Source organism: Papaver somniferum, chromosome 8 (assembly GCF_003573695.1).
Source record: "Papaver somniferum cultivar HN1 chromosome 8, ASM357369v1, whole genome shotgun sequence".
NCBI classification, from domain to species: domain Eukaryota; kingdom Viridiplantae; phylum Streptophyta; class Magnoliopsida; order Ranunculales; family Papaveraceae; genus Papaver; species Papaver somniferum.
Genome location: NC_039365.1, coordinates 157,323,735 through 157,343,711, shown reverse-complemented (window position 1 = coordinate 157,343,711; position 19,977 = coordinate 157,323,735). Strand labels below are relative to the sequence as shown.

Here is a 19,977-nt window from a genome sequence, read left to right as displayed (position 1 = left end):
AAACCCATTTTATCACTACAAAAATGGATGGATATGAAGAAGAAGGTGAGAATCATGGTGAAGAACAAAATGTTAAGGGTTCACGACCGTTTAGAGAAGACGATTTGGGGTATATGTTGAATGATCCAAACTTTTGTGGAGAGGAAAACCTAGACGACCCTTTCATGGAAGAAAATGGAGAATCGCCTGATATTGAAGCTAACGACACAACATGGTTGATTGGGATCGCGTTATGGACCACAACTTTCCCGCTGAGTTACTCGAATTGATCCCCTCAGATGATGACGATGTTTGATCGTTTTTTGGGATCGAACATGTAATTTGTACAAGTTTTTTGGAAACTTTTTTGTGAAGATATATGATTTAGTCGGTCAAAAAAATACAATGTTGTCTCCCGAATGTAGGAATCGGGCTCTTTGATACACGTTTTGATTCTGAATATTATAATCGGTTGGTAATGATACACGTTTTGATTCTGAATATTATAATCGGTAGAACTCTTAAATATCTATCTACCGATTTGGTGGGTATTTCGAGGAACGGCTATACTTTTTTTTGAAACTATGTAATCGGAACAACAGTATTATAACACTTCAATCCGATTAATCATATTCGGGAATTCCATATTTTATCAAACCGCCGATTAATATTAAAAATTTGAATTTACAGCACTCAAACATCACATGTTATTCTTTTTTCCCAGTCCGAGATGCAACAATCAACGCGGCTTCGAAATGTAGAAACGACTCTCCTCTCCACTTGGAATAAGCATCTTGTGCCGCAAACCTGTCGTCTCTGTGCCTAGCAAGAATACGGTTGTACTCGGTGCACAATTTTATAACATGGTGCACCCTTGAAGAAACATGGGATGGTTCATAATTGTGGCGTGGATTCTTGTACTTACCAACAAAAGGACCCAATGAAACGTTAATCCAAAATATACGATCGTCCTTCTGTTCTTTGGGTAGATCTTTCACAATGTAATAATTTTTTATCCATTCGGTCTCTTCCTCAACTTGTTTTAATCTTTCTCTATGATGGAATTGTTCTTCACCTCGCTTCTTAGCCTTGATTTTCTCTTCCTCCTCCTTCGTTGCCACTATCGATGGTTTAATTTTTTTGGGTTGTTTCTTCCTTTTTTGTATTTCTTCTTCCATTGCTGCAATTGATGTAGTTGTTCGCTTGCATCTTCGAAGTATGTTGTCAATTGATGATGGACTTGCCATTGAAAATGTTTTTCATTCTGATTTTTTACTCAATAATAACTGAGAGGGGTTACCCTCCTTATATATATTAGAGTTCCAACGGCTCTAATTTTTGAAAATATGGTCGTTGAGGTTTCTGAAAATATGGCCGTTGAGGTTTCGTATCAATGCTGCACTACAATCGGTTGCTAACGATACACGTATTCCCTCCGAATAAAACATTCGGTAGCGAACTTAAATTTTTATCTACCGATTAGGTTGGTATTTCTAAACACGACTATATTATTCGGAGGATTTTTTTTTGTAAAGTCCCGAATGTACGATGGCCCAAAAATCAGAATTTGGGAAAAACTGATACTTTTCAAATTTTGAACTTGAAATAATCGGAAGTTAACTTAGTTACCAAAAATTCCGAATATGGGATGTCTAACCTTCTATATTGGCCCTTGGAACCACCTAGAGCCATGGCATGGTTTGTTTTGAACTTGTAATATTCGGAGGATTTTTTTTTTGTAAAGTCCCGAATGTACGATGGCCCAAAAATCAGAATTTGGGAAAAACTGATACTTTTCAAAATTTGAACTTGAAATAATCGGAAGTTAACTTAGTTACCAAAACTTCTGAATATGGGCTGTCTAACCTTCTATATTGGCCCTTGGAACCACCTAGAGCCATGGCATGGTTTGTTTTGAACTTGTAATATTCGGAGGATAATTTTTTTTTTGTAAAGTCCCGAATGTACGATGGCCCAAAAATCAGAATTTGGGAAAAACTGAAACTTTTCAAATTTTGAACTTGAAATAATCGGAAGTTAACTTAGTTACCAAAACTTCCGAATATGGGTTGTCTAACCTTTTATATTGGCCCTTGGAACCACCTAGAGCCATGGCATGGTTTGTTTTGAACTTGTAATATTCGGAGGATAATTTTTTTTTGTAAAGTCCCGAATGTACGATGGCCCAAAAATCAGAATTTGGGAAAAACTGATACTTTTCAAATTTTGAACTTGAAATAATCGGAAGTTAACTTAGTTACCAAAACTTCCGAATGTAACACACAAATCATTGTCATTTGAACTTGTCTAACTTAGTTACCCAAACTTCCGAATGTACAACACAAATCATTGTCATTTATCTGCTCTTCTTTACTTTACGACCGTGACTACCTCCCAGTCCTGCACGACCACGGGTTTGAGCACCTTCAGTTGGAGCAGCTTCAGCGCTCGATGAAGCTCGAGTTCTTTTACCCGTCTTTGATACTGCCACCTTGGGCGGATGCCTCTTCGTGACTTTCTCCCCAAACTGGGCAGCATAATCTTCGTTATCCATATTATCAACTAGATCTCTAGCCTCTTTGATCTTCTCAGCTGGCATGGGATCTCCGCTCTTCAGGCATGCAGTTAACATTTTGGAAACACGCTTGAACTTATTCACCTGTTTTTTATACGTAATGACATAACATCAAACGGTAATTACCTAAGATTTATAGGAATAATATAAAATGAACAAAAATATAAGAACACGCACCAGTCTATCATAACCAGCTGGTTTGTCTTTGATGATACAATTATAACTTGAACCCGCCGCAGTAGTGTTGGATCTGATTTCACGGATAACCAAAGGATGTGATACCTTGTTATACCAACTTATATAGTCTGGAGAATTTTCATCACCTCGGGTGGTTCGTCTACCAGTGTCGATAATGAAGTCATTCCTCTTATCCCGGTTATCAAGAACAGTAGGTGGGCCTGTGTGAACAATCGTGAGATTATCACCACTAGAAGAGCATAAATCCAACTCCAATTTGTAGTAATCCCCCATTTTCTCCACAGGTTGATGTTGTATATACCCGTGTTTTCGCATCACCCTAGAGGGGTTATACATCACATATCCTGTGGGGTGCCACAATGATCCAAAATAAAGGGACAAGTCCGACCGACCATTTATATGCCCACTGGCTCGATCTTCCTTGTATGGATCAAAGCATACGTCCGAGGCCTTCAATTGGTCCAAAATATCCCTCATACGAATCAACTGCTGCACTTTTGTCCTAGAACGGTTGTCTTCAAATATATACTTTGTTCCTCTAGGAGTACCTTTGCACCACCCCGGGTTCTCTCCGGCCAACTTCAGGATAGGGAAGTGGTCATAGATCCATGCCTATATACATAAGAAACCAAGTTTTAGTAAATAGATTGTGTATATTCGGTAGTAATTTCCAAACATTATTTCCGATTATATATAATCGAAATAAAACTGAGTACCTATCCACCGAATAACCAACATTCGGAAAAAGAGATGGATCATTTCCTACCGAATATGCGTCATTTGGAGTTCAGTAACCTATAGTTTTTCTGGCCTGTATATTCGGTTCTAATATCAAATGAATATTTCCGATTATATATAATCGGAAAACAAAATAAGTACCTATCCACCGAATAACCAACATTCGGAAACAGAGATGGATCATTTCCTACCGAATATGCGTCATTTGGAGTTCAGTAACCTATAGTTTTTCTGGCATGTATATTCGGTTCTAATATCAAAAGAATATTTCCGATTGTATATAATCGGAAAACAAAGTAAGTACCTAACCACCGAATAACCAACATTCGGAAAAAGAGATGGATCATTTCCTACCGAATATGCGTCATTTGGAGTTATGAATATGCATCATATGTATTGTCTACCGAATAACTATAGAGTGACTTATAGAGTTAAAGAAAAAACCTGCAATAGAGCCACGTTCCCGGCAACTTGGCAGGTTCCTAGCCTCGAAGCCTTTCTCAACTCTTCCATCAAGAATGCTAGGCATGTCGTGCCCCAAGAATAGTCACCGACTTCATGGAGAGGATCCAAAAGTTGTATAAGGTTGGCGTCGATCCGGTTGCCAGAAGTATTGGGGAATATGACACATCCCAATACACAAAGGAGATATGCGGTGGCAGCGTGGTTCACTTGCTCATCAGTTAACGTTCCATTCTTTTCCTTCTCCAAGGTGCCTCGGAACATATTCATCAAAGCTGTAATGTTGATCTGTCTTGTTTTGTAACTTGCATGCCTCCTAAACTCTGCTGTTGTTGTCTCTTCATCCCAACCTAAGAACTTTTTAGTTAGAGCATAAAGTTGTGCCCAACTTAACTGCTTTATGTAGTTAAACTTCACAGCTGTGCCTTGGTCGGGAAGGTTAAGAATCTGCACAATATCATCCGGGGTAATCGTCATATCCCCAAACGGCATATGGAAAGTATCGGTCTCAGGATACATTCTCTCCACGAACGCCGATATGGCCACACGATCATGTTCCAACAATGAATTCTCGGCGGCATTAGCTAACCCCGAGTTGGCAACAATTGACTTGAACCTTTCACATTCACCGGATAAAGGCCACGCAAGCATTTTTGTTGGTGCGGCGGTAGGTCTGAGTAGACGGACCGCATCTTGATGATCCTATTAAAGTACATAAAAAAATCCTTAATACAAATATTACGATATAACACATAGACAATACATTAATAAAAAATAGTAGTTTTATTACCTCGGTTTCGTATATTTCTCTGGCCCATGAGTCTTTGTATCCAAATAGCAATTTTCCTCCATCCGCTGATAGCCCAAGGATTGTGCCTGCTGGAATACCCTTCTTCTTCAAGTGCTGAGGGACAAGATGTGATGCTTTCTTAGCAATATCCTTCTTTACACCATCTTTTCCTTTTTTGGCTTTTTGGGTACCACTTGGTTGTCCTTCTTCTTCTACTCTTGGCACTGGATCAACTGGTTCAATTTCATGGTGGGGTGTAACTTGTGGAGCAGTTGGTTCTGCACTTTGTTGAGCGGCTTGTTCAACACTTGGTTGCACCCCTTGTTCACTGCCTTGTTGTTCTACACTTTGTTCAGCACTTGGTTGCACTCTTTGTTGACTGCTTTGTTCTTGTAAGCTTTGTTGAGCACTTGAATTATCTTTCGAACTCCTTTCCCTCCTAGCACTAGCTGTCACTTTCTTCCTCCTTTCTCGACTTTGTCTAAACAACAAAGAAAGGAACAATATTTACAAACTATACAATCGGAAGACAAAGTATGGAAATATAACCCGAATGTACACATTCGGACGTAAGAAGACACATACTGTTCCCGAATACAAAACAATCGAAAGCTAACTAAACATATTTACAACCGAATATGCATCAATTGGAGTTCAGAAGCTCTAAATTTTTCATCCTACACAATCGGAAGACAAAGTACACAACTATAACCCGAATGAACAAATTCGAAAGTAAGAAGACACATATTTTTCCCGAATGAAAAACAATCGGAATATAACTAAACATGTTTATAACCGAATATTCAGCAACTGGAGTTCAGAAACTCTAAAATTTTATCCTACACAATCGGAGGTATAAAACATTATATTGTCTTCTGAATAAATAGTGGCCCCAAAATGGGATTTTTTCTATATCAGAAATTTTGAGATTTTTTCAATATATATTGTGGGCCTGAGAACGAGAATATTATTTTTTTTAGGTCTCCCCCTAATTTTCCCGGAAATATTCTGCTAAACCACAGATGGGCCTAAACTAGAGCCCAATCTCATAAGTCGCCCTGCAAAAGAAATATTCGACCTTTTACACGTCGACTTATGAGATTGGGCTCTAGTTTATACACTTCCAGGTGAATCACAAGAGCATCCCAACGGTGGGTACTAAAAATCTTACGTGGAGTTTTTATTTAGGTCTTTATTTATGGGGTTTTATATATGTGGGAAAATAACAATGTTTTGCTGGTGTACCATTTCCAATTGTGCAGGGTTTTATTTTTATGATTAGTTTTTGGATAAAGAATAAAAATTATTTCTTTTTTCCGATTAGTTTAGAAAATTTATTTGAAAATAATAATTAGAAAAGTTGTTAAATTGATGACATGGAGGTCATTCTCAAGGTCTAAATAAGATTTTCTACAAGACCTTCTTATTTATTTTGACACCCTTTCTTATTCGTAGGACCTACTATTGGAGATGGATTTTGGAAAATGGGAGTATAAAATCCTACATGTCATGAAAAATAAATAACTTCACCCTCTATTGGAGATGCTCTAAACTAATTTGTTCGGACGCATCCGATAAAATTGGAACCATACATAGAAGATCAGCATACCGTGAAAAATGTGAGAATTTTTTTTGGTTTGTCTTTTTCTTTTTGCTTTGGTTCTATTCTGCCATGTGGTACGATAAATGGTCCAATCGTTTTCTTTTTCTCCTTCTGCTTTGGTTCTGCAATGTAGTACTGGCAATTGGTACTTCTATGCTTCTCTTATTAGTTTCAATAAACTAGAAGAGAAAGATCATAGCAACTTCTGATCAGATCTTGCCAGTCGGAAGAATGAGTATATATCCCTTCCAAGTAGGTGAGCGCGCGGTCCTACATTTCCCCCTCGGCACCATGCTTGGCAAGAAGGTTAGCGGTCTTACATTTCATATGCATCCAAGAACGTGCGTGATTTTTTTTTTTTTTGGTGAATAATACCACCAATTTTCTAATATAAGTTTTGTCCACTTAGCTGAATCCAGTTGTATGCAGTCGGGTTTGAAAAAATAATGCAGTCGGGTTTGAAGTTTCAAACATGGCCCAGTTTATAATTTGATTAGAGATGCACTATTCTCAGAATCAATGCTGCATCACTATTTATTTATTTATTTATTTATTTTGATGGAAATCACTAGCTAATATTGTCCCTGGAATTCCAAGATGTTGACTGCCAAGTAGAATTTTCATCAGCTACAATCCGGAGCTAATGGTAGGTAAGTCAAATATATATGCAATTTAAAATCTTGGATATACTGTATCTGACAATCCAAGCAGCACATTTTGAAATATCATCCCTTAATTTTTGTATTGTAATCCCCACCACACCATGTACGAGTCAAACATAATCTCTTCCTCACTCCATTTCACTCACACATTCTCTTCTACGTTATATGCATGCATGTCTATAAATAGAGATACTTGCATTCTATATTGTTCACATCCAAACTTACGTATCTCTCAATCATCACTGATAACTTATCCTTTTGCATTTTGGTTTCCATGGCTGCCATTCATGTTAAGCTTTTCACTTTATTCGCTTTTCTTGCTTTGCTTTTCTCTTCATCCCATGGGCAGTTATCCACAAACTTCTATGCTACAACTTGCCCAAACTTAACCACCGTTGTGCGTGGTGCCATGACCCAAGCCCTTAACTCAGATTCCAGAATAGCTGCCTCCTTGCTTCGCCTATACTTCCACGATTGCTTTGTTAATGTATGTTTAAATTGCATATAGTGAATTCTAATAATTTCGTCAAGTTCATCATTTCACCTTATATGCATGCATGCTGGGTACCACGTATACTCGTATAGTACGTGGTATCGGCAACAAAACATTACTCAACTAAAATCTTAGTTGTACTGTACATGCATATTATTATGGTACTATATATAATTCTAATGGTTGATTAATATTGGTTACTAGGGTTGTGATGCTTCCATCTTGCTGGACGACACAGCAACGTTTACTGGTGAGAAGAACGCAGGACCTAATGCAGGAACAGCACGCGGGTACGAAGTGGTCGACACAATTAAATCACAGGTTGAAGCAAGTTGCAGTGGAGTTGTATCTTGTGCTGATATACTTGCTCTTGCCACTAGAGATGGTGTCGTCTTGGTCAGTACCAATTGTTCTGGTTCATATATATATATAGAGAGATTATTTTCGATTTCAGTTGCCGCTTCTTATGTATACTCCTGCAGAAATGATTGATATGCAACTAAAAAGCACATATCTATAATTTGCAGCAAGGTGGACAGTCATGGACAGTGCCATTAGGAAGAAGAGATGCAAGAACTGCAAGCCAAAGTGCTGCAAACAGCCAGTTACCCGGCCCTTCAAGTACTCTAGCGCAATTAATCACTAGTTTTTCAAACAAGGGGTTTAGTGCTGCAGAAATGACTGCTTTATCGGGTTCTCACACCATAGGCCAAGCTGGTTGTGCAAGTTTCCGAAACCGTATTTACAATCAAGCAAACATTGATCCAGCTTTTGCCACCACCCGCAGGGCAAACTGCCCTTCCACCAGCGGTAGCGGTGATCGGAACTTGGCTCCACTTGATGTCCAAACTCCAATCCGATTTGAGAACGCTTACTTCCAAAACTTGGTGGCTCAGCGAGGGCTACTAAATTCGGACCAAGTCTTATTCAATAATGGATCACAAGATGCATTGGTTCGAACATACAGTCAAAACAATGCTAGATTTCTCGCTGATTTCGCAGCAGCTATGGTTAAGATGGGAAATCTTAGTCCAGCTTCGGTCACCGTCACAGAGATCAGAAGGAATTGCAGAAGGACTAATTAATTAATTAGTCAAATACTGTACTACTATTTATTATCAAATCAATAAGTGGCAGCCACAATTGGGAATTTGGGATGGTAAAACAACACCGCTTAATTTGGGGTCCCCGGAAAGTAATCAGGGACCTCACCAAATTTATACCCACTCTGTTTATGTTAGGGGGTTCCAAAATGTAATGAAAATACTATTTTGTCCTTCACTAGTAATAAAATTTAAAACTCTATTCACCCTTAACCCCAAATCTCCATTTCATTTTCATCTTTTAACAAAAGAAAACGGAATCTCTTCTCCCTCTCTCTCAACTATCTTCTCTTCCATCGACGACACGAAAGAAAAAAAAATTCAGTTACAGTTAAAGGTCGTCAATCCAAAAATCCTAAAGCCTGACGATTTTTCATATACATGTAGAGACTATGAAAAATCGTTAGGATATATGAGGAGGGAGATAACAACCCTAATTCTGGTTTTTTTATTTTTTTTTGCTCTAAATTAGAGTCGTTACCGAAACATAGAAACATATAACGATCCTTTGCGAACGACCCCATTTTAAAGTTAACGACTCTACGTGAAAAGAAAGCAAAAAACGATGCCCATTTAAAAGCTAACGACTCCATGTGAAAAGAAAGCAAAAGACGGTGCCCAAGTAACAAGGGTCGTCAAGAAGAGATTTTGCTACAAAGAGCTCAGAAGCTAACAACCCTCTGTATGTTTTCCATGTGAAATTAACGAGCTAACAACCCTTTGTGCCCAAGTAACAAGCTAACGACCCTTTGTGCCCAAGTAAGAAGCTAACGACCCCATTTTAAAAATTAACGACTCCATGTGAACTTTGAGAGTCGTTAATGTGTAATTTTTTTGGATGACGACCCTTGTTAGAATCGTCGGTGTTCATCATATTTCCATGATGATTTTTCATAATCTGAAAAAGTTGCAGGTTTGGGTCGTCAACGGTGATACAATTAATCGACGACTTTCTAGAATCATTGGGATATACATCCCTCGACACTAACGACTCTTTCTCTAAGTTCTGGCATAGCGTTTATGGATCGACTCTTTCTTCATTTTCAGAATTGGTTTCTTCGTTTTAATCAATGAGATCTTCATTAGCACCCTCATTTTGAGATGACGACATCTCTTTAAAAACTTTTTTTTTTCAAATTTTAATTCTAAAATTTGATTTGAATCTAACCACACTAATTAACTTAACTTAATTGATTATTAACACCAATCATCTAGAGATAATTTAGCTATTAAACTTTTTTTTGGATAAAGGATTACCCCAATTAGGTTTTGATGACCTTTTTTTGTCCTGTAATATGAGGTCCCTAATTATTTTCCGGGACCCCAATTAAGCGGTGCAAAACAAGCCATGCATGTGTCCTTTTCTTAATGCTTCTGCAAATGTAAGTTTTATTTTAAATGCTTCAAGAAAGAAAATACAGCAATTCTGAAGGAGTGTATGAAACAAATGTTTGTGCAAATAGATGTAAGATGCTTATTGTATCACTTTTTATAAGTATAAATATAAAGAATATTTGAGTTCATATATATGAAAATGAAAGACAAAAATATATCCATCGATTTACAAATTTTGCTACAACAAACTACCACTGTCATACAAGCCGTACTGATCCCACCTCATATCTTCTCCTAGTACTGGTACAAATCTTCGAAACCCCACAATCATGTTTTCTTATTATTACCTGTTTAGCTATCTTCTCTGGAAATTGAATGATTTTACTGCGAAAGCAAAAATTGTTGCAAAGAATACACAGAATCCAACCACAACGATACCAGCAATACCCACGTAATCGTGTCTGAATCCAAATTCTTCTCTTAGGAATTGACTTATTGGTACTGAATGAACTCCATCTGAGAGCTTCACTTGTTGATGAACATCACCGTATTGTGATGTCAAAAGACCATATAAAGTCCATGACATTGGGTCTGCCCAGTAATACCATCTCCACCATATTGGAATCCTCTGCGGAAGACAGAACTCAGATACAGATACAAAACTTATGCAAAAAAAATGTCACCATAAAGTATTTTCGTTTCATTACCATGTCAGGAATCATGAATCCGCTGAAGAGGTTCCACAATGTAAAAAATGGAGCAGCAAGAATTGCGGCCACATTATGGTTGGGTGTCACAGCAGTCACCATCATTCCGAAAAATGTAAAGTAAAGTATAGTGAAATACATAAAGAACATGTACCACAAGAACTTTATTAGGTTCCACTGGAATGAGGCCATAGAGTAAAACGTAGCGCTGTAAATAAGTGTCTGGACAAATACGTAAGGAAACTCAATAGCCACCTGGATGCATTAAGTTTTGCAGATTCAGTTAATGTGTTCTGGAAATTTAGAGTAGAGAAACTAAAAGGGGAGTTTGGCTGTGTTCAAAAGGTTAACCTGGGCAAATCCGAATGCGACAGCTGAGTACATTCCTGCAGCTCTCTCGCGATAAGAAACAAACCTCTCAATTGAAAACACAGGTTGAATAGCAGTGCTATTAGTAATTCCGATAAACAGGACTGCTGCATACATTGACCCCATGGCGTTCAAGATATCTTGTTCAGTGTCTCTGTAAATTTGAAATGATGACCCCAGAAAATTAGCGGATATTATGATATTGATGTACTGGAAGTTAAAAGCTGCCACATAGAGAATCTGACATTTGTAAAAATTATTGTTTTGCTTGATCAAGCAAGAATGCATGGTCAACATACTGTATAACTAGCAACTTTATCTGGTTTAAATCCACCCAAGCAACATAATGGTTTCATTTGGAGAAAACAATGTATGCTGTAGAGTAGTCCAAGTAAGCTGTGCCATTATAAAACTTCAGTAAAAACTTCGAATGGGTCCAGCAATAAATACCTTTTAGAACCAAATTTCCAACAAATGGATCCAAACATCAAGGAGATGATAACAGTGTAGAAGAACCGAACTGCGGTGTAATGGGGGTTTCTCCAGTAAGACATATTTTGCGTCCATAAACAAGCAATAAACTGATGAATAAATGTCTTTGAGTATTTAGTAGGAAAGCTTAATTCTTTCGAGTCTCTTCTTGGCTTGCTTAGTCTCTCAACTAAGTCTCTATTATGCCTGGAAAAAGAAAACCGAAAGTTAGGATAATAAGAAAATGAGGAGAACATGGAAAGCCAAATTGCTTTGAAAACAAACTTTTCCACTGATCCACTGAAGGGTAGACATCAAGCTTTGGAGGTCACATATTGTTTCCTCATAGGACTAATAGTACTAAAACAATGAGTTTCATGAAGTGCATCCTAATTTTGTCGAAACTGAATTCACATTCCAGCAGTTTATCTTAAGAGATTTTCTGACTATTTGATTTTTCTGTTTGTATGCCGAAAAAAAAATTAAACAGTAGGCTGGGAAATGTTTACATACTGAAATAATCGAGATTTCTGGTAGACTTCAGCAAAATCAACACCTAAGCGACTTTCTTCTGTCGTGGAAGTAGCCTCAAGCATCCATGCAGCGGGATTCTGACCGGGACTGATTCTGGTTACTCCTACAGCCTAAACATAGAACATACATTCAGCAAAAGGAGATGGTCAAGTGCAAGCACATCCATCGACCACATGAACTGTATACACGTATTCCAAAGAGCATAGCGTACCTCAAAATACTCAACAAGCTTCCAAGAATTAGCACCTAGTGGACCCGCATAAATGAGCCTTCCTCCACGCTTCATAAATAAGAGCTGAAAAATAAAGGAACTTTGGAATCAGATCATGCAAGGGTTCATGATAGACAGTTGTCATAATATTTAATACATGAGCCATCCTCCATGCTTATCTAGTAAATGAAGAAGGAATAGCACTATTCCAATGTATTATGATTGGACTGGGTTCAGATAATAGCACAGAACACATTACACTACTATCCTGACAGAATAGTAGTGAATTATGTAAGTACTAGCCAAAAAATATATAAGATATCTTAGAGGATTCTTCAAAATGAATTGTATAGGAATACCTCATCAAAGGATTCAAAGATTTCAGTACTCGGCTGATGAATTGTGCACACAATTGTCCGCCCAGTATTTACAATGTTCCTCACGGTTCTCATTACTATAGCTGCAGCTCTGGCATCTAATCCTGATGTGGGTTCATCCATAAAAACAATTGAAGGATTGGCTACCAGCTCCACGGCAATCGTCAACCTTTTCCTTTGTTCCGTGGATAACCCATCGATCCCTGGAAGTCCAACCAAGGCCCCACTTAGCGGAGTAAGCTCCACAAGTGACATAACTTCTTCGACAAAAGTCTGCAAAACCACCACTATAAAACTCGTCCCAAAACCAAAACTCACATATACAATGAACCAATATTAGTAATCACCTTTTGTGTCTTGTGATCAACATGAGATGGCAATCGAAGCCAAGCAGAGTAAATAAGTGATTCCTGAACAGTCAAACATGGTGAATGGACATCATTTTGCTCACAATAACCAGAGATTCTTGCGAAAGTTTCCTGGTTTTTTGGATATCCAGAAATGCTGATGGTTCCTTCTATGAGTCCACCAGTTTTTCTGCCAGCTAAAACATCCATTAAGGTGGTTTTACCAGCACCACTTACTCCAACCAGTGCAGTAAGCACCCCTGGGCAGAATGCTCCGGTAACATTATACAACAATTGCAATTTTTCTTCTAATATGCCTTGTTGCCTGAGTTCCTGTAGCAATAAAACTGGATAAGATAAAATGAATAATCAAGGAAGCTCTGCAAAGTAGATGGAAGCTGTAAACATACCAGGGGTACATCTACATAGTAGTTGATATTGTTGAAAGACATGGAAAGTGGTTGAAATGGAAGAACCATTCCTCTTTGATTTTTAAGGTTTCCTGTACCAGTAGAACAGGATAATAGAGTGAGTCGTACTAGAAAAATACGAAGCAAGAGCGAGAGAGAAAAATTTAATACACACCAGATAATGAGCCCGAATGCTCAAGAAATTCTCTTAGTTGAATGATAGATCGTTCTTCCCTCCCTATGATATCCTTGTTCTGGAGTTGCTCTTTAGATACAACTGCGCGTCGCCTCCCCAAAGCTACATATGAATATTGAGAAACATGAATTTATTCGGTAAGTAAAAGTTGACCTCCGTATATTGAACAATAATTCAATTTAAAGATTAAACTTACGTTTCAAATAAGTCAAGAAGAGTGTGAAGAGCAAGTTGAATACTATCGCGTAACCAAGTACAGCACCAGCCCCAATCCAATACCAATAACTCTGGGGAAATAGACTGCGAGCTTTCAGCAACGCCTCACCTAGTTTTATATTAGTCTCCACACTAGCTGCCTGCAGAAGTAAAAAAAAAAAAAGTTTGAATAACACATGGAAAAGGGTTATTTCAAAATTGCCGCTGTATTGTGACTCGACTAAAACTGTGTAGGGTGTATCGAGAAACGGTCCACTGTTAGAAGCGCACATTGAGTATGAAGATTTATTCAAAATTGCACCTACAACAGTGTCTGCCAAAGGAATCAATGCCTAATCAACTAGAGAGAACAATTACAAGCCAAACTTTCTATTTAATTATTTTTCCTTTCGCTTTCCTTGCACCAACTTTAATTGTTGGCTCTCCAGAGAAAAACATGTGATGGTCTAATCAAGTCTAAAGGAATCTAAATAGAAAGTAATAATCAAAAAACAGAAACCAAAAATAAAAAATTCTACTTGAGACCCAAGAACGCGTGCCCATGCATCAGTGTACATAAAACAGACTAAAAGTTACAGTTAAGTGTTAAAAGGGTGTCTAAATATAGCACAAACAAATTGTTTGAATTTATATATATAAAATAGTAGTGAAGAGTATCCGGCAGTGGCAAAGCATGAAAACCCACGCCTACACAAAAGCATTCGTCACAAAATTAATTACCTTATCCCAGGAATGCCCAAGGAATTCATTTACAGAAGCTGCATTTTGAGCATACATCAATGGAGAAAACCAATAACCCCATATCCACCATTTAGGAATGCTATCTGTCACATTAAAGGAAAGATAATGAAAAAAGAGCTACCTTGAAAAATTAACAGTTATGGACAATTATATGCTGATTACCTTTGGAAATAATAAATCCTCCAAGAGCCATAACAACCAACATAGCAAAAGATCCAAAAGTGTTGGCGATAATCATATTACGACCAATGGATGCTATCAAACGAAAAAGTGACAAGGACATCTGGTGCAGAAAGAAAAATAACAGGAACTGACGAGAGAATCTGCAGAGCAATAGTTAAATGACAACACTTCAGTCAGAGCATCACCTAAAATTTTTAACATAGCAGCACAAGCAAAAAGGTTACCTTGTTATTTGTGGATCAAATCCGACAACATAATATGTGACCGCGACCCACATACCAGACTCCAGAACAGAACTAGGAATACTTAAGACCCAAGATGGAAGCGTGTAAACCCATCCTGGATAAAAACGTAACTCCCGATGCTTGTATAGAACGGGAAGTTTCGCAATCAACATAGAAACTTCCGTGAATCCATTGAATAGAATCATTATCATACCAAAGTACAGTGCCCCAAGATATATGCCTCCGTCCTCGAATGTTTGGTGGTGCATTTTTGTGCGGAAGAATACAGTCATTGTAATTATAGCGACAAACAGAAGCTGCGAAGTTACAAATAGTACTCACATATCAGCATTTGCCATGTTTTACAATTTGAGGAGCCTGAGTTCAATTCCCAAGACATGGATCAGTTTGGAAATGTTACCTGTACAAATCTGAAAACATAAATGAATGAATTCCTTTTCATCAGCAGCAGCTGCCAAGAAAAGCTGGTCTTGAGAAGCTCAGACACATTCATACCATAGCTTGAAGTTGAGAGTGCTGCTGGATGGTTCCTACGTTTATCGAATGGAACCAAGAGTTTCTTTGACAAACTTTTACCAACATGGAATGAGCGAAAAGCTTCTGCAAACTTTACCACTGGGATGTACTCGTAAGCACATTCAGGAACTGACCAGTACTGCTCTTGATCTTTCTTAGATATCACCTAGCAATAAAGTTGAAACCAAGCAAACAGAAGACATGAGTTTTTGAGAAGAGAAATCTACAAACGCTCCTACCCCAAAACCAAATATCCATGAACTTACTTCTTGCAAAAAATCAGCCACATTTTTTCTCTCAGGACACTTAAAACCCATGAATGCGAAGAAGTCAAGAGCAGACGCACAGGGTCCCTGGTATACAATTTGCCCTTCACATAAAAGAATAACATCATCAAACAGCTGGTAAGTCTCTGGAGCTGGTTGCAACAGTGAAATAACTGTGGTCCCATCAAGCGCACGGGTTGAATGCCTAAGATACTTTATGATTTGATACGTAGTTGAGCTGTCAAGTCCAGTAGATATTTCATCCATGAATAACACTCTAGCTGGACCAACTAACAATTCACCTGCCAAATGCGTACATCTGCCATGTTCTGTAAGTATTCAAGAAAGAGAACAACAAGAAAATATCAAACTCAACAATTAAAGAATGAAAAAGATGCGTACCAGTAGTAAGACGCTTCTTTTGTCCCCCAGAGATGCCTTTAAGCATTTCATCTCCCACCAACGTGTCAGCACAGATGTCTAATCCTAAAATCTTTGAAAGAAAAAATTTAGTACTTCAAATTAGAAAAACACTTGGATGGAATAGAAGCTATTCTTTCCAAAGACATGCAACTAGAATGGTGAAGATCATCTAAATAAATCCTCAGATCCTGTAATGTTATACCTTCAAAATGTACTCGACTGCAATGCTTGTCTTATCTCCCCCCAAAGCTAATGCCTGGATTAAAAAAAACACATTGAGATGCCTAAGAATATTATGGTTATTTAGCAAAAACAACTCTTCGAAGATGATTTTGACCTTAATGAATATATCGAGATCTTCGTCAGGTTTAATTCCTGCATTCTTCTCTCTTCTAGAGAGTTCCAAGAGCATATCTGTGCAGAGAAAACATTTTTTAGTACAGAGAACTTCTCTATATACAAGAAAGTATCACCATAAGTTTCTTAAGCTTACCATATTTGCTTCCAACACCTTGACAGCGACCGGAAAACTCAAGGGTTTCTCTGACAGTCATCTCGGCAATATGAGAGTCCTCTTGACTAACATAAGCAGAGGTCCTCTGAGGGACAAATTCATTTAGACCATGTCCATTGTATGTAACCTTCCCCGACGTCTTCAAGTAATATGAAAAATGAAGATTTTTTCAGTAGAGAAGCAGGTTGCATAATTCGCTAACTAGTATATATCAATTTCAGCATAAATCTAGAAAGTAATGAGGAGATCAAGTTACCTGTAGACCAGGCCCAAGCCGACCAGCAAGTGCCAAAAGCAATGTCGTCTTTCCAGAACTTGGAGGGCCCAATAATAATGTCAATCTGCAAAAGGAACCAAAAATTAGCATCCATATATTTTGAACTTCCAATTTCGAAGCCAGTTATGCATCAAAACTATACCTGGATGGCTTAATGATCCCACTGATATTATCTAAAATAGATAACTTCGTTCTCTTGCCTGGAACAATCCTCAATTGCCTCAGAAAAGCCTTCAATGATAACATAGTAATAGTCAGTAATCATGTACACACAAATCAAACAACTTCGCTATAAGTCACACACAAGCGTAAACTCCTAAAATCTACCTCTGTTGTGTTAAAAATGAAGTTTGGAATTGTTGGTAATGCTCTACTCCCAACATGAACATAAGCATCGATCTTCAGCTTCTCAAATCGAACCTCAATCTTTGGGAATTTCAAATCTACACTGCAACACCATTAGACAAAAAAACAAACATGTCAGGCATAATAACAAGCAACAATTAGGCTATTATAAATCACCAAAAAATGAGAAATTCAACCAAATTCTTGTAATTCACACCAAAATCATACTTCAAAAATTTTGGTAAGAGTATCAAGATCTAGTAAAAAAAATAAACTATAGTAGAGTAAAAAATATTATCTCTCAGTGAGAAAATCAACAAGCAAAACTCAAAATTCTACTAAAAGACATACAATTAGAGGGGCAAAAAACAAAACAATTTAACAGCACAAGACAAGAACGAGTAGTAACCAATGAAATCGAAGTATTGAAACAATTTCAGACCAAAAATTACTCAGTTTCTCCCATAAAATGAGAAATTCCTTGGAGAAGATGATTAATTTGACAGAAATCAAGACAATTCAATAACAAACAACAACTATCAATAGAGTCTAAGAATGAAGAGAATTACGCGTCGAATCTCTGGCGCATACGACTAAAGAATTGTTGAACATCATCACCAACAGAACTAAACAAACGATCCATAACAAGTTTCTGTTCCTGAAGTTCCAAATCACCAATCTCGATTTCATTAGAAACTCCATCAGCATTCTGAAAAATCCCTCTCCTAACACGATTAAAAGTAGGTAATCTTTCCAAAACAGCCCAGCGAAGTGCTTCCTCATCATCATCTTCCTCATCATCATCATCTTCTCTATACGAAAATGATCTAGTAAATGCTGAACTCCACATTCTGGAAGAAGCAGAAGAAGAAACTGAGAAACCCTAGAGAAATGTGAATGAAGATGAAGAGAGATGTTGTTGAAGTAGAAAAGATAAGGAGTATTTATTGTAGTAAGAATAATGGAGTAGTACATTTTTAGCTCTACTCTGTTTCAAGTTTTTTTGGTTGTTGAGCTTATAGCATTAATGACACTTTCTGGAAATAAACCGTAACTTTTTCTTATTTTTCTCCGTCACGTTTTTGCGTTTTAGGAAAAAATTAGATGAGTTTGGTGATGGGTTTAGGAGTTTGTGATATTTCAGAAAGTTTTAGAGAGATGGAGTTTGATTAAGGGGTTTTGTTCTTTTCATTAGAGGGTTTTAAATTACGGTTGAGAAAGTTAAGGGTTTTAGACTTTTAGTGGAAGATGGTGCTGTAGATTTCAAAAACAGTTGGGGGAGTGAGGGAATTTATTTAAGACATGGCCGTTGTATTTTTTTTTATTTTTTTTTAAAAGGAAGCCAGCTGGGACTGGGAGGGACTCTGTGTTTTCGCCTTCAACATAAACAGACCGTTTTGCCGCATCAACTGTAAAATTGTACTGATTTTGTATCTGATCGACTGAATTATGTAGACTTTTAGTCTTTCGGTTGCTACTTATATTTTTTCAATGTTGTTGGGTTATTAAATTCCACATGACATTGCCAAACTGTCTTTTAACCCTTTTTTTCTTCAAGAAAAACTTATCAAACTTTATATAATTGAAGTGTGATTTTTCTTTGGTACCGGTAGTCCTATGTGGAATGTGGTAACCTAACCTTCTACAAAAGCCTTGTTACTATTGTTACGGCATGTATTGGTTTAATTTGTATTCTTCTTTTGGCTAATTTCAAAGTCAAATAAAATTGGGGAATATTGATAAACTGCCCCACTCTCAATTTCGGTTTAATAAATTGCCTTCCGTTTTTTTCAACTTTTCAAAACTGCCCCACTGTTAACTTCTCGATCTCATTTAGTTTTCCATCCAATTTTTTACTTATTTACTCTTTACTTGTCACGTTTATCTTCTATTTCATTTTTTCAGGTTCGTCGAGCCCGGTTCATGGATTTAGGATTCAGGGTTAGGGGTTTAAGGTTCAGGGTTCAAAGTTCATGGTTCACAATATAGTTCAGGGTTAGGGGTTTAGGATTCATAGTTCAGGCTTCGTTGTTCATGGTTCAGGGTTCATGATTCACGATATAGTTCAGGGTTAGGGGTTTAGGGTTCATGGTTCACGACATAGTTCAGGGGTAAATATGACTTTTTAACAGGTGAGATAACTGCCACCTTGCATTTAACGGGATGAAAATCGTTATTTGAAAAAAACGGGGCAGTTTAGAAAAGTGCAAAAAAGCGGGGGCACTTTTTTTACCCTAATTCAAAAATGGGTCACTTTATCAAAATTCCCATAAAATTGAGAAATTGGATCAATTGACCAAATATTTTTAAAACATGGTTCTAATGGACGAGTAAAAATTAGTATAAGTGAAATGGACACCAAAAAAATATCAAGAATGAATCTGGATTCATCATGACTTAAACTTAAAAAATAGTGAAGGTGAAACTGGATGCATCCTGATGCAAAATTAAAAATGAGAAAAAGTATTTGAAAATGGGTAGGATGAAACTGTTTACATTCTCGTCCATTTAAGCAGTATCAAATTTTACATGTGTTTTTCACCCGGAATGGTCGCTATTGGATTAATTAACCAATTTTGTAAATAATATTTCAAAATTCCACTCTTCATGATTGATGCGAAATTAATAACAAGTTCCGCTAAATTAAATAACTATCTTACTCTCTATATTTTTACAAATAAAAGGATTTAT

General features: G+C 37.3%; 2 protein-coding genes across 2 annotated transcripts; one reads left to right on the top strand and one right to left on the bottom strand.

Annotated features, from left to right (window-relative positions):
- Positions 1 to 7,000: 7,000 nt before the first annotated feature.
- LOC113303662 (peroxidase P7-like) lies at positions 7,001 to 8,605 on the top strand. The gene is made up of 3 exons (XM_026552717.1): positions 7,001 to 7,494; positions 7,705 to 7,896; positions 8,028 to 8,605. The coding sequence occupies exons 1-3, from the start codon at positions 7,282 to 7,284 to the stop codon at positions 8,583 to 8,585; spliced, it is 963 nt and encodes a 320-aa protein (XP_026408502.1). The 5' UTR covers positions 7,001 to 7,281; the 3' UTR covers positions 8,586 to 8,605.
- Positions 8,606 to 10,058: 1,453 nt separating this feature from the next.
- LOC113303660 (ABC transporter G family member 32-like) lies at positions 10,059 to 18,136 on the bottom strand. Its single transcript, XM_026552716.1, has 24 exons — positions 17,856 to 18,136; positions 17,269 to 17,389; positions 17,084 to 17,172; positions 16,921 to 17,005; positions 16,644 to 16,803; positions 16,488 to 16,564; positions 16,353 to 16,406; positions 16,130 to 16,220; positions 15,728 to 16,029; positions 15,346 to 15,627; positions 14,925 to 15,241; positions 14,680 to 14,840; positions 14,497 to 14,600; positions 13,757 to 13,916; positions 13,540 to 13,662; positions 13,365 to 13,456; positions 12,955 to 13,287; positions 12,590 to 12,880; positions 12,231 to 12,314; positions 11,999 to 12,129; positions 11,465 to 11,692; positions 10,997 to 11,168; positions 10,646 to 10,900; positions 10,059 to 10,566 (listed from the first exon to the last, which is right to left on the bottom strand). Exons 1-24 carry the CDS (start codon positions 18,134 to 18,136, stop codon positions 10,294 to 10,296), a joined length of 4,266 nt encoding a protein of 1,421 aa, XP_026408501.1. The 3' UTR covers positions 10,059 to 10,293.
- Positions 18,137 to 19,977: the final 1,841 nt, after the last annotated feature.

Excerpts from the sequence above, each read along its gene's own strand:
- LOC113303662 (XM_026552717.1), top strand. The coding sequence starts at position 7,282 with ATGGCTGCCATTCATGTTAAGCTTTTCACTTTATTCGCTTTTCTTGCT. Across the intron at positions 7,495-7,704 it reads TCCACGATTGCTTTGTTAAT|GGTTGTGATGCTTCCATCTT; the intron begins GTATGTTTAAAT and ends ATTGGTTACTAG. Across the intron at positions 7,897-8,027 it reads CTAGAGATGGTGTCGTCTTG|CAAGGTGGACAGTCATGGAC; the intron begins GTCAGTACCAAT and ends TATAATTTGCAG.
- LOC113303660 (XM_026552716.1), bottom strand. The coding sequence starts at position 18,136 with ATGTGGAGTTCAGCATTTACTAGATCATTTTCGTATAGAGAAGATGAT. Across the intron at positions 16,407-16,487 it reads ATCTCGATATATTCATTAAG|GCATTAGCTTTGGGGGGAGA; the intron begins GTCAAAATCATC and ends TTTTTAATCCAG. Across the intron at positions 16,030-16,129 it reads AAAGAAGCGTCTTACTACTG|GTGAATTGTTAGTTGGTCCA; the intron begins GTACGCATCTTT and ends CGCATTTGGCAG.